The 14,832-nt window shown below is 39.0% G+C and overlaps 1 protein-coding gene across 1 annotated transcript in view; it reads right to left on the bottom strand.

Moving 5' to 3' along the window:
• The window catches only part of DCHS2 (dachsous cadherin-related 2), a 223,280-nt gene that overhangs the window by 52,250 nt on the left and 156,198 nt on the right, over positions 1–14,832 (bottom strand). Inside the window, exons 11-12 of the mRNA XM_055336271.1 lie at positions 5,517–5,651; positions 5,101–5,310 (exon numbers count right to left, since the gene is read on the bottom strand). Of these exons, the coding sequence (XP_055192246.1) occupies positions 5,101–5,310; positions 5,517–5,651 (345 nt within the window). The remainder of the gene's footprint in view (positions 1–5,100; positions 5,311–5,516; positions 5,652–14,832) is intronic.

Raw genomic sequence — 14,832 nt, 5'->3', positions numbered from 1 at the left:
GGACACACTGATTCTCTTCTACATTCCCATGCACCTTGTGCATGAATCATGACACTTCTGTAAGAGATAGGAGAATTTTTGTCTATTTCTTCTCCAACATAAGGAAGGATGATATGTTTATTCTTTTCAGTATTCTCCAAAAGAATCTTCCCTTTCCTATTGCCCATGGTACCAAGCAGAATTAAATTTAAGCCTGAACACAGAGACAAAAAAAAAAAAAAAAAAACCTTCAAAGACATTTTAAAGTCATCCTAAAAATCAGGAGAAATACAGTTCAGTGACTTGCTGGCAACATCTTGTATGAGGGGCATATTCTTGGATGAGATGCACCATTCCAAACAGAGTGGGAATGGTGCGTCTACCAGGGGCATAAGGGGAAAGAAGCAGAACAGCATTCAAGAAAACAACAGCCAGAAGTAAGGTTGGAGGCTGAGGAGAAGCACTTGCATTTGTATTTTGTTCATAAAACACAACTAATTTGTGCCAAATATAGGGGTGCTCAGATAAATCTACATTTCTGTGGCATTTGTAGTTGATAAAATGATGCATTCACTCAGCAAACATTTAAGGAGAACCTGCCACATACCAAGTATGTGCTGGGTGCTGGGACTGCGAGGACAGTAAGGCATGATCCCAGTGTGCAAGAATTTACAGTCCAGAAAGAACGTGGGTCAGTACTGAGTCAGTACTGGGACATTAAAGTGAAAATCATATGCACAGGGCACCCAGGAGCACAGAGGAAGGGTGCACAGTCCTGTGTGAGGATGGGCAGGAATGTTTATTACAAAAAGCGACATCAGAACTGGTTTCTAAAGCAGAGGAAGCCTGGCTAAGAGTTTTGGATAGTGTGTTCTATGCAGAGGGGAGAGCCTGAGGGAAGTCTTAGGACTATGGGAACTAAAGGCTGCAAATGTTTTCATGTAGCTAGAACACAGGGTTTCCTGGGGATTTGTGTGCAGAGGGTAGGGAGACGGTTAACAGGTGGGAAGACTCAGATTTAGGAGATAAGCAGGGGGCTAAGTCATGAAGCACGCTGTGTACACTGCTGAAGAGTCTACCTCGACATCCATAGGGAGCTCCTGAAGGATTTGAGAAGGGAAAAGGTCATGAGTCACATTTCTGCTTTTGGAAAGGAGCTGGACAGCAATGACAAAGCTGGGTTAGAACATAGGAAAGTTAGGGGGCTATTGCAGTACTCTGCTTGAGCAGCCGGGAGGTTCTAAATGAATACGAGCATAGAGGAATTGGACACATCCCAAAGATATTAGGGACAAAAGTAAGGAGTAAGGGATGAAGGATTCATGATGGGGCTTGGGTGAAAGAGTGAAGTTGTGTTTAAAATGAGGTCAGAGTACCCTTGGGGGTCATATGAAGTTTTCTAAGAAGTATCTGGAAACTAGTAGTTTTAAGGTAATTCCCAGAAGCCTAGTTTACATATTCTTACTCCGAAAATTGTTCTGCCTGAGAAATCACCTAAAATCACGTGAGTCTGTCCTTTCCACATTCTGTAATGTTGTTACCTCTAGCATATCTTCTCTAGTCTATCTCTTGAGCATGGTGCCTTGGCAGGTGACTTTGCTGGTGCGGGGTGCTTCTGGAAAGATTTCTAAGTCTCTCAGTGTCTCAGGGTGCAGGACTCTCAGTTGTAGGCCTGACCCCACAGGTGCCTTTGGCTTGGGCAGGGCTGGTGGGAATGAGAGAAGGTAAGGGGCATGGCCTGGTCTTGAACAGAAGCCTTCCCCTGCCTGGGAAGTATATGTATGTTTTTTTTAGAAGTTCATGTATGTTTTTTAAAAGTATTTTTTATTCTATTTGATGCTTTTAAAAGGAGACATAGCTGTTTGTTTTAACATGCCAATATTTATAATATTCTGAGCAATACTAGTTAAACTTCTAATAAAAATTTTTAGTCAATTACTTGAAAAAAAACATGTGCTGGGAATACATGGTTTTTCAAGATTCCACTAAGGATAAGTTGAGCAAGGTGTCTGGCAGAGACTCTAGAAGGAGATCCTGAGAGCAGAGTACAGTTGGGGACACACCGGCAATGCGATGTTGTTGGGTATAACAACTGGGTTCTTGAGATGAAACAATTTGAAATGAGAGGGAAAGAAGTGGGTGTGCTAGGGTGAAAAAAAAGATTGGTGAATGTCTGGTCTGGCTTTGCCATTTGAGTTGGCTTCTCCCTTCACTCTGCTCTATCTATTTTATCACTCTCTAAACTGTTGAAACCTGATAATAATGTAAAGATTCTTGTCCACAAATGCAAATTAATTATGTCTAGTGGAAAGTCTTTGGTTATTGTCCTGCAGGTAGACCTCCTCTATATTTCAGAACTCCTTATTTTCTGGGTGTGCGAGTTGTGTGTGTGTGTGTGTGTGTGTGTGTGTGTGTGTCTATCTTGGGATTCTCTTGGACCAATTTTAACATCTTTTTGTTTGCTCATTAATCAATGGCTTAAATAAATCTTTGGCAACTGTTATTTCATTTTTGTATGAAAGTCATTATTTTACTTTTTTAAAAATGTCCCTTTTTATTTTAATATTTTATTTAAATTCAATTTGCCAACATATACTATAAAAATGTCCTTTAATGGGGCTTAGATTTCAGATGCAGATAAAGATAAGGAGATACAGGGGTGCCAGTGGTGGCTGAAGATGAGGATGGGATGAAATGATGCAGTAAGAGTGTGTCTATGAGAAAAGTAAAAGAATAAGCACAAAACACCCAGGAAACTCCAATAAGTCAGAGAACCATCCACAGAACAAGTACATTGGGAAGGCTTGTCTAGGAAGGCAGATGAAGGAGCAGGAGAAAGTGACTTTCTGAAATCAAGGTGGAATCAAGGGTCCAGATCATGGTGCATAAAGGCCTAAAGCAGTACGATTAAATTAAGAAGTGACAAGGAGGGACATCTGGGTGGCTCAGTCTGTTAAACATCTGCCTTAGGCTCAGATCATGATCTCAGGGTCCTGAAATCCAGCCCTGAGTCAGGCTCCCTGCTCAGCGGGGAGTCTGCTGCTTCCTGTGCCCTTCCCCGGGCTCACATGCACACTCTCTCTGTCTCTGTCTCTATCTCAAATAAATAAAATATTTTTTTTCTTAAAAAAAAAAAAAAAGAAGTGACAAGGATCCACTGGATTTAGCAATAGCAAGATCCCAAGTGTCTTTTTGCAGGGGTAGTTTCATTGGAATATACATTATAGCAGGCTAAGAAATGAAAGTAAGGTAAAGATACAGAAACCAGAGTGTACACAACAATTTTTAAGAAGCTAGATTGTGAAGGAAAAGAGACAGTGAAGGGATACACCTGAGGGAAGACTTATTTCAAGATGGGAAGGATTGATAAATATTGATGGGTAAAACCAATAGAAGGAGAAACTGACAGTATGGGGAAAAGAAGAAAATGAACAAATACTGATGCAGTGATGGGTGGCACTCTGGGGATTGTTTGTAATCAGTGCCTGACAAGATAGACACAGAATTTCAGAGTAAGCACTTAGAAAATCTTACAGAGACTTGATGGAGTTATTTTATGTCTGCATAATACCATCACTGATTTATAACTCTGGGGCTTGCACTTTGTATGCCTTGTGTTTTTTCTCCTCAGAGTAATTCATATTTATCGCATTTTACAAAAGTTTCAGCGCACAACAGATCGAAAATTTAAAAAAAAATAGATCCAAACCCTAGTCCTTAACCACAGATTGGGAAGTTCTAGAAAACAAGCAGAGTTTACAAAGGAAAGAAAGTACCCAATGCAAAAGAAGCAAAATTGGGCTTGCTTATACAAATTAGCTTGAAAGGGCATTGTTCTTCTAGATGACAATACACATAGACATTTTAAATACATATGCCCTTGGATGTAATAACTCCACTTACATTTATCGTAAGGAAATAATTGGGTAAGTGTTCAACTGCAGCATTTTTATAATAATACGACAGCTATTATGGTCAATATCTAAAAGACCATAAAAGGGAATGGATGAAATAAGTGATATTTTACACATGCAGCAATAAGAGACATCATTAGAAATGCTAACATATATGTATATTTACTGATATGAAAAGATCACATAGTATATTTAAAAAGGACTTAAAAAATGTGGTAACAAGATAGCATATATAAATTGTCCAATATATGTAAAATTGATGTCTCCATTCACTAAGGTTCATGGATAAGTGTGTTTCAAAATAAATGAGTTACCTCTGCAAGATACAAATTTTTGTTTTCCATAAATCTGTATATATATTCTATGCTATAGCAATTATGTATCATCTTTATAATTAGTCAAAAGGGCAATAAAGCCATTCTCATTTTGGAGTAAAATGGATGGTATATAGAAAAAGCCACTGGTTATGGATTTTTAGCAAATAGAAAGTGATAGCTTTCAGAAGCTAGTCCCACAACTGTTTTTACAAGAGCTGAGAGCAGCTTCTCCCCATCAGATGCAGTCTCTGAAGCATTACTTTCTCCTCAACTTTTATCATTCTACGTGCATGCCAACATACGCCAAAAATCAGATTCTTCGATCACTTTTTCTTTTAGATGAATAAGAAGATGTGGCTCTCTCCATACAAATGCTAACATGATTTTGCCAGAAAGTTTTGTGCCTCTGATTCAAAGGGAGCAATATCACAAAATGATCTTCTGGGTAGAATTTCCTACAGACTCTGATCAAGGGTGGGATGTGGCTGTAGATCTTAAGTGTTATGCTGGTATTCAGATCTAGGAACTGTCTATTTCTGTGTCCTCTAGGTTCCATTTAAGAAAGAACTAACAGAAGTCTTGATGGCTCAAAATAATAAAAATATTAGTGATCATATGAAAGACACAAAAATAGAAAAAAAAAGTTATGTGTTCCATCTGCACATCCAGTAATGTTACCCTAGAAAAATTCACCAGAGTTGTTGAGGGGAGATTTAGGAATTTGAAAGCCAGTGGCTCAGGGTGTCTGTGGAAAGGACACACGTGGCACCAAACAGTCCTTACTGAGTGTGTATTCTTTAGACACTGCAACACACACCACGTAGAGAATAACCACCGGGGTGCTCCTCGGAGTATGTTCTGAGGGGAATTTTTGCGGAGCAAATACTTACCAATTATGTGATATCTGACAGCTCCATTATTGCCAGCATCCATATCAGAAGCCAAAACAGTATAGAGAACCCCTGGCTCTTGGTTTTCCAGAACCTCGACGTTGTGACCAGGGACAGTAATATCCGGTGCGTGGTCGTTTTCATCTTCCACAGTACAGAGAATTGTTGTGGTGCTGGATAAAGAAGGCACCCCTCCATCTCGTACGAGTACTGATATGAAATAGAAGGTGGCACAGATTGTGGCCATTAATTCATGCCTAGAATATATTGCCCCAACGAGACCGCATCAGACCAAACTAACTGGTAGCACTGGGTCAATGACATTGTGCTTAAAGACACTCTACAGAAATGTAAAATTTCACCACTAACCTCCTGCTGCCTACTTTTGTTTATTAGCATAGTCGGGGATCCCTTACCTCGAAGCATGAAAACTTCCTGAACCTCTCTGTCAAGTGTGGCTGTCGTTACTACCTCTCCGGTGTCAGGATTTATCTTGAACAACCCAGATGAAGCACCTGGCATGATTTCAAACTGAAACTTGGAATTGATTCCTTGAGAAAAATATAAAGAAAAACTTACTAATTAGCTCTCTGGAAACCATGTTAGGCCATAGATGAAAAAGGCAAGATACTAAACAACCTTCAAATAAAGGTAAAACACACACACACACACACACACACACACACACACACACACACACCCCTTTGCTGTTCTTGCTAAATAAAAGCCTCATGGGCTGAAATGCTTGATTTTCAAAAGTCTTAGGAGACTTCCCAACAGTGAATGCTTAAGATTTTTTCCCTCCCATAAAAAATTTCTTATGAGTGCGCAACCCTACAATATATTCCTAATTACTCCTTCTAACACCCGATTGTGATTTAATGACATAATTGTAAGCTTAGGGGGCAAATGACAATTTCTGTAGATCGACCTCTACTTAAAAGCTTGTACTGGTTATGTTCTATTTATTCTCCAGCACAAGAGGCAAGCACATAGGCTTGCTTATATGCATATTTTTGTTTTATTTTCTACTTAGTCTTTAGTCTCCTATCTGGAGTGAGAGGTGTGGTGCCACATTAGCATGCATTTTGAAAACAACGCTTCCTATTTTTTTGTGGTCTCATGTCTTCTTGGAGAAAAATATAATGTCATTTCCATCATTGATTATGAAAATCATTCATGCCATTAATTTAATGAGTTCATCCCACACTATTGTAGCTTATTTGCATCTTATACAAGTTTCTTTTAATTATTTTCCTATCTTTTTTTCTTAACTTAAAATAATCTACAAATAGACATGAATAGACATAGTACTCAAAACATAGGATTTCATACTTCAATAGAAGATAAAATACATTTTTTTTGGCATTAACAAAAAACAAGAACAAATTTCAACTACAAATCCCATCTTTCCAGCCTTAAAAATTTTCATTCCACTATTTACTAGATATAATACAGGACTGAGTGCCAGAGGGAGCAGAATATAAGTCTAGTTTTATGTAAGAACGAATATGCGTGTCTTCTTACTCTGTCACTTGAAAGAAAGGATATTTGACATAGTCTTCAGGCATATTAATGACCTTAAGAGGAAAAAAAAAGCCTAATAAAATATAATCAATATATTCGATTTGGTATGGTCAGAGGTCACCAAAAAATACCAGTCAGTAGACATTAGGCTCATTATTCCATTAATGATTATTTAATAAACATGGTGATTATTTTGGTCACATAATGGTCACATAATCTCTTCTACAGCCAAGACAAAAATTCTAAAAATCCCAAGTAAAATTTGTTATTCCTGTCTGTCTCTTTGTACACTAGGAAAATGGAAACAATACCATCTTACACCTACTTTCCTGTTCCTCAAATATTTGGTGAACAAAAATAGATGTCAAGCACAGTGCTATTTGCCCAAAAGATGGCAGTGAATCAAACAGATATGGCCTCTGCCTTCAGGGTACTTACATGGAGAACAGCACCTTTTAATTTGGGACCCTTTATTTTTGAAATCAATTCACTCATTTGTTATATGATTTTATCATACATTATGCATTATGTTATATTTTATACATTACATGTTATTTTAAGACTTATTTAAAATATTTGATATTTTAATTCCCAATACAAATAGACATGAATAGACATAGTACTCAGTATGAAGTATGATTTCATACTTCAACAAAAATTCTTTCTTCTTTCTTACTTGTTAAATCCTATTCATCTTTAGAGGCTCAGCTTATGTAGAAGGCAACCATCCTTTCCTAGTGATGTCTATTTTTTTTTTAAAGATTGTATTTGAGAGAGGGAGAGTGAACAAACCCAGAGAATGTTTAACATAAACTCAAATCTTTATGTCTTCCCTCCCTCTCATTGTTCTCATCATTCTGTAATGTGTTTTACCATCCTACCCAATACGTTACTTTTTTCTTTTAAGTATATTTTTTAAGATTTTATTTATTTATTCATGAAAGACACAGAGAGAGAGGTAGAGACATAGGCAGAGGGAGAAGCAGGCTCCCCACAGGGAGCCCGATGTGGGACTCGATCCCAGGACCCCAGGATCACAACCTGATCCAACGACAGATGCTCAACCACTGAGCCACCCAGGTGCCCACTGTCTGATGTGAAAGGAAGGAGCAAAGGGAGAGAGGTGGGAGGGAGAGAGAAAAGAGAAGAGAGAAGGAGAGGGGAGTGGAATTCATTCTACCTCCTGCCCAATTCACTGTCTTTGGATTCTATCCATTTGCAGATAACACCCATGTATCTACACTGAGCTCCAGTTATGTGGTTGTTTTGCTTGCTCATTCATTCATTCATTCATTCATTCGTTTGTTCATTCATGTAATGCATATCTACTGAGTGCCAGGAACTGGAAAGATACCCTTGAGTAATAAGTAATTATTTTGGTCCTCAAAGTTCCCCTTTAGAGGGGGGACAATTAAATCAATGAATTACGGACAGTGTGGTAGGATACTTGAAATCACTAAGGAAGTGGACCAGGGAAGACTCGCCCCAGGTAGACAGTTTGTTCATTGATTACTTCATTAAATAAACATGTATAGAGAGTGATAGCAGGTGCCAAGGTACTATGCCAGGTTCTAAGACTACAACTGCCAGCAGGAAGACAAATTCTCTACGCTAACAGTGCTGGCAGGATAAGTAAGCACACGGATAAGTAAGCAGGCCATTATGATTTCATATAAGACATCCCTCGGAGGGGCACCTGGGTGGCTCAATCAGTTAAGTGTCTGCCTTCGGCTCAGATCATGATCTCGGGATCCTGGGATTGAGTCCCACGTTGGGCTCCTTGCTCAGTGGGGCATCTGCTTCTCCCTCTCTCTCTGCCCCTTCTCCCCACTGCTCGTGTTCACTCTTCCTCTCTCAAATACAATCTTTAAAAAAAAAAAATAGACATCACTAGGAAAGGATGGTTGCCTTCTACATAAGCTGAGCCTCTAAAGATAAATAGGATTTAACAAGTAAGAAAGAAGAAAGAATTTTTGAATATATTCAAAGTAAAATCCAAACACCTTAGCACAGTCTAGGAAGTCCCATATGATATGGGCTCCGCTTATTTCCCCACCTCTTCTCACATGCTTGCTCGCTATGGTCTCGGTCCGCTGGCTTCCTTTTTCCTCTCTGAATGTGCTACATTTCTTTCTGTCTGAGTCTGAGTCATGGCTGTTTCCTCTGCCTGCTTCTCCCTCAGTTCTTTCCATGGCATACTAGTCATGAAGCCATTGTGTGTCAGGTGTGTATGTATATTGCCCTGCTCTGCCCTGTGATGCTGGGTCCAGGGACCCGCAAGCCACATTTTTCTCTTGCCAATCTCCCCTCTCCCTGGGTCTGCTGCCAGGGGACTCCGAGGGGAGAGTGAGAGTCAGCAGGAAAGGAGGTGGGACTCCTGTTTGCTCACTATCCTTGCTGGCACTGTCGCTGCACCTGCGGCAGCACGCTCATGGCTCTGAGTCTTTGAGAAGTCCCAGAACCAGGCTCTGCAAGACCTGGCCTCCCATTTTCTCTTTAGGTTCTCTCTCTCTCTCTCTTTTTTTTTTTTTTTTTTTACAGTTGGATAACCTTGACCTCTTCTGTTCCCCAAGTGTTAGGGGTGTTAGATGTTCCTATGGTGATTTCTCCTGGGTTACTTCCGGATTCCCTTTTTGCTTTACCCAGCCTTCAACACCTGTATTAGAATCTCTGGTGGTCCTGACAGCACCTGACTGCTGGACTACTTGGAAGCAGGAGTGGGTCTCAGGTATGAGGGATTCTGGGTTTGGTTATGCCTTGGCTTTGCATGCAGTGCTGAGTTCTTTGACCAGAGTAAATGGAATAGCAGTGTTGTGGTGATATCATAATCAATGAAATTATCACCTTTGTCATTGGTGAAGAAATCACAATCGAAGGACCCCAGTTCCCCCGGGGACCAAATGACTCTGGCTGCAGGGGAGTACAAGGGAGTGTGATGGGAGATAGCTAATCTCTGCATGTACTAGCAACTTGCACAAAGAAAACAAACTCAAGCTTTCAACTTGCAGCTCAGTCATAGTTAAAAACCAGAATGCTTCTTTTTTTTTTTTTTAAGATTTTATTTATTTGACACAGAGAGAGACAGAGAGAGGACAAACATGAGGAGCTGCAGAGGAAGAGGAGAAGCAGACTCCCCACTGACAGGGAGCCCAGAGTGGGGCTTGATCCCAGGACTCCAGGATCATGATCTGACCTGAAGGCAGTTGCTTAACCAACTGAGCCACCCAGGTACTTCCAAAACCAGAATGCTTCTATATGAGCCCTAAATCTCCTGAAGATCAGACCCAAACCAAGTGGCAAATACAACAGGTAACTTCCAGCAAGGAGATGTTTATTCACATAAAGACCCATGACTAGAGTCATCCCAACTTTTGCAGGCAGTCATTTGCAAATCTGACTCTCTTCTAAAGAATGGCAGGAGTTTTCTAATTTTATTGGAATAAACCTAGGGAATCTGTGTGCAAGTCATTTCTAAGGTTGTGAGACTCAGGAAAATAAAATAGAACTTTGGTTTAGGCTGCAATTATTGGTGTCATGTGCTTAGCAGAGATTCTGAATTGAATGTGTTAGTTCATATAGTTCTTTATCTCGAAAGTTTTTTTTTCTTTTTTTTCAAAAAAGATTTCATTTACTTATTCATGAGAAACAGAGAGAGGCAGAGACACAGGCAGAGGGAGAAGCAGGCTCCCTGTGGGAAGCTCAATGTGGGACTTGATCCCAGGTCTCCAGGATCACGCCCTGGGCTGGAGGCAGTTGCTCAACTGCTGAGCCACCCAGGTGTCCCATCAAGAATTTCTTTGATGGACTGATTCAATAATGGCCTATCCTCACGAAGGTGGAGATGCCAGATCTCTTGCATACTGTATAGTAAGAATCCAAAATCTTGAAGAACCAGCCTAACCATGTTAGGGCACGTTTACCATGTATGACATGCCTACCACCTTACCCCTATAACACTTCCCAAAAGTTCAGAGGACTCTCCTTTATAAAGATCCTGAGGAAGACATTGGTTGGAGGGATCCCAACATTCTGTAAAAGCTCTCTGCTGGCTGGCCTCTGGAGGCTGTGAATGATGGTACCACCGGTCTTAAGACCATCTTTTGAGATCAAACACTCTAAACCAACTTGAAAAAATAATCAAAAATGATTTGTTTTTGCTCAGCAGAAATGATAGAGGACATCTTTACATAAACTCTTCTGCTATTGGCCATCATCTATTTGGCAGAGATATTGCTCATCTTGGCATCCAACAGAACATCATATTGATCTACTATGTTGATGACATTATAATTGGATCTAATGTGCAGAAAGTAGCAAGTAACTTAGATGTCTTAATTAGATATACCAATAGCCCAGCTGTTGGCAAATTACAGCCCACTGGCCAAATCCAGCACATCCCCACTTGGGTAAAGTTTTACTGAAACACACCCATACTCATTTCATTATGTATTATCTACTGATGCTTTCTTGGTACAAAGTCAGAGTTGAGTAACAGAAATTTTGTAGACTGCAAAGCCTAAAATATTTACTATCTTGCCCTTTACAGAGAAATATTTGCAGGGCTGGGTCCTGGAGTCAAGGGTGAGAGAGTGATAGCAGTTGAGGATAGAGAGGAAAGCTAGAGTCACTTCATAAAGTGCCTGGCTGTTAAGCAAAAGAAAATAAAACTTCATCCTCAAAACCATGAGGAATTAATAAAAAATGCTGACCATGGAAGTGTTATTTTCAGATTACTTTTGAGGAAGATCATTTGTCGTGAATCCCTCAACTGTACAATGCTCACCCAACTCAAAGTTCTAAGGCAAAAACAGGATCATGCCTGACTGATTGAATGAAGGAATAAATAAATGAATGAATTCTGAAGAGTGAAGGCAACTTGAAGCAGCTCCAGTTTCTCAGATGACAGAATCAAAAATATGTACTGAGCTCTTATGTCTTAGCTTGCACTGTCTTAGGGACCTGGGACAACAGTGAATCAAACGTGTCCTGAATCCATGAGAATTTCACAGCGTAAAGGGCAGGCAGATGAGTGAACAAGGAAGCAATTACAATACCCTGTATTAAATGAAGTAAGACTCAATCAAAGTTTTAATAGTGACTATCTCTGTGTGAGTGAAGTTATAAGTGATTCTTCTTTTTTTCTTTTTCACGCTTACTATTTCATTAACCCTAAGACGCATTTCCCCCCACATTTTAACATTTCTGAAGGTAGATGAATTTTATAATTAATGATGTTTTAGAGTCGGTAAAACATGAAATAGTGTCATGGCAGCGTTTCTCCCTTTCATTCAAATGCAGGCTGTTGTGCACAGTTGTAATCCAGCACAGGACATTTTCTAGAACATTAGTTCTGGAGTGAATTCAAAATAAACCCAGACAGAGAATACAGTTGGCCCTTGAACAATAGGATTTGAACTGCACAAGTCCACTTACATGCAGATTTTTTTCAATAAATACGGTACAGTACTGTAAATGTCTTTTTCTTCTGATTTTCTTAAAACCATTTTTCTTTTCTCTAGCTCACTTTAGTGTAAGAATACAGTATAGATGGGCACCTCGGTGGCTCAGTTGGTTAAGTGTTTGACTCTTGATTTCAGCTCAGGTCATGATCTTGGGGTGGTGAGATCGAGCCCTGTGTCAGGCTCTGGAGCTCATCGCTCATGGGGAGTCTCCTTGAGTTTTTTTCTCTCTCTCTCCTTTGTCCTCTCCCTCTCCCACCCCGTATCCAAAAAGAAAAAATACCATATAAAATACATATAATTTACAAAATATGTGTTCATTGACCGTTGATGTTATCCATAAGGCTTCTGGCCAATTGTAGCTATCAGTGGTTAAATTTGGGGGGATTCAAAAGTTAAACGTGGATTTTTGACTTATGGGAGGGGCAGTCAGCACCCTTAAACCCCAAATTGTTCAAGGGTCAACTATACATTCTTTTATGGAATGGAGAATAAGATCTCATTATGGAATTTGGCATTTTTGCATGGCAGTGTGCTGTTAAATTATTTTGTATTCACCACTATTGAGTAAATACATCAGCAGGGGGTGAGTCATCTTCCCTGGTAAGGCTCCCTTTCTCTGGGGACTGGGGGAGGGGCGCCCTGGGGATAAATGTTTTCTCACTAACAATAGAACTCTTGTTGGTGGTACCAAAAGCTGTAGCAGTTTTAATATCTTAGTTAAAACCTGGTAGTTGTTTTTCCCTTTTAATACATGAAAAAACTCATGTTAGAACTAGTGTGAGTCATACATCATAAACATGCAGCGCTCGAAGTCCCGTGGGGTTTGAATGCCAAACAACACTCTAGGCTTACGATGTTAAAAACTGCATTGCAGAGTGCTAGAAAACACATGTTCAGCTTTCTAGTATTAAGTAATACTATCGTATTTTTAAAAATATATACTATAAAGTAAACCATTCATAAATTCCAATGTGATGCCAGTTATGTTAAAATCTTGACGATGATATTTAATTCTTCTGCATAATTTGTTTTCATTTTGGGGGAATGGCTGGACCAGGACAGACATTCAGGCTTTCAGTTTTAACCCAACAAGCAGACATAAAAAACAAAAAACAATAACAAAAGACTAAGGGAAAACGTATTCAAAAGCACTTAACAGATCTGACCTCATTAAAAACACTGAGATTAACAGTAAACCTAAATTGTCTCCACAACATGTGGAGGTGCATGAGACTCTTGAAGATGCTGATGTGTATTTCAAACATCCATAAAGGCAAAGCCAGCAAAACAATAATTTTGCATCTAAACCCTCCATCATGCAAACCATAATCTCTAGAATAATGAACTCTTCAATGAACAGTAACACTTCACATTTCACCTTGACAGTAAAAGTCAGAATGCATATTTACAGTAATCATTTTTAGTTGATAGATGCAAAAATGTGAGAGAAATGCTTTTCTCTCTCTTCAGACATTAAAAGGAGGGATTCCCTGGTAGTGTCCATTACCAAAAATAAAATTAATAAGATAAAGTAACATCAAAGACGAGAAGCATTTTACATATTTTAATAATTGCTGATGAGTAACTATTGCACTGATCCACATCAGTGGCAGGTTCAGCATAGGTCTGTGAACCTTGTGAAATAGTTTCTGTGCTGCCCAGAGCCCTATAGTGCTCAATTTACACCAGAGTACTCTAAGAGAACTTTATTGAACTACTGTGAAACACAAAGCTGATGTATATTTTCCATTGTTTCTATCACCCTAAAAACCATACTGCCAGAAATGTGCTGAATGAATTCTGTAAGTACAAGCTGGGAGGGGCAATTGTTACCACTCTCCAGTCATGTGTCTTTGAGCATAGTAAGAAAAATTTTATGATCATACTGCCCCATTCTGGTCAAAAGAGAAAATTAGGTTAGTCTTTGAAAAGAAAATTTTTGTAGCATCATATACAAACTTATGAAAAATGCATTTCATGAAAAGATGATGTTTTCCACAAGGGCAAAGCATCTAAAATGATATATAATTTAAAAGCTCAAGGATATCTATCTATTACCCTTTAGATGAACAATTTAGGAAGAAAATGCTACTGTTAATGCTATTCTTTCCATGGACACCTCTATTACAATTCTTGTAATAAAAATCATACAGATTACATAATGCCACTTGCTATATATGAATATGAATTTAAAAAGATTGGCTTATTCATGGATTAGAGGAATTAATATTGTTGATATGTTTGTACTATCCAAAGCAATCCACAGATTCAGTGCAACCCCTAACAAAACTCCAGTGGCATATTTCATAGAACTAGAACAAATAATTCTAAAATTTGTATGAAATCACAAAAGCTCCCAAATAGCTACAGCAATCTTGAGAAAGAACAAAGCTGGAGGTGTCATGCCCCCTTATTTCAAACTATACTAAAGTTATAATAATCAAAACAGTATGGTACTAGGATAAGAACAGACACACAGATCAATGGAACAGAATTGAATGCCCAGAAATAAACCCACACATATATGGACAAATGTACACCTGAAGCTCATACAACAAAAAGAATATATATATACATGAGGTACAAAGGCTGGCTTATTAAACTATTTCTATTAAATCAGATGGGGAAAAATCACATATGCTTTCAATGACAAATATTTCACCATAATCTTCAGAACTATTTTGTTTAAAATATAGGACACCTTTGGCTCAGGTTATGATCACAGAGTTCCAGGATCGAGTCC

Source organism: Nyctereutes procyonoides, unplaced genomic scaffold (genome assembly GCF_905146905.1).
Source record: "Nyctereutes procyonoides isolate TBG_1078 unplaced genomic scaffold, NYPRO_anot_genome, whole genome shotgun sequence".
Lineage (NCBI taxonomy): Eukaryota > Metazoa > Chordata > Mammalia > Carnivora > Canidae > Nyctereutes > Nyctereutes procyonoides.
The sequence above is the reverse complement of the archived record's forward strand: the minus strand, read 5'-3'. Positions and strand labels throughout refer to the sequence as shown.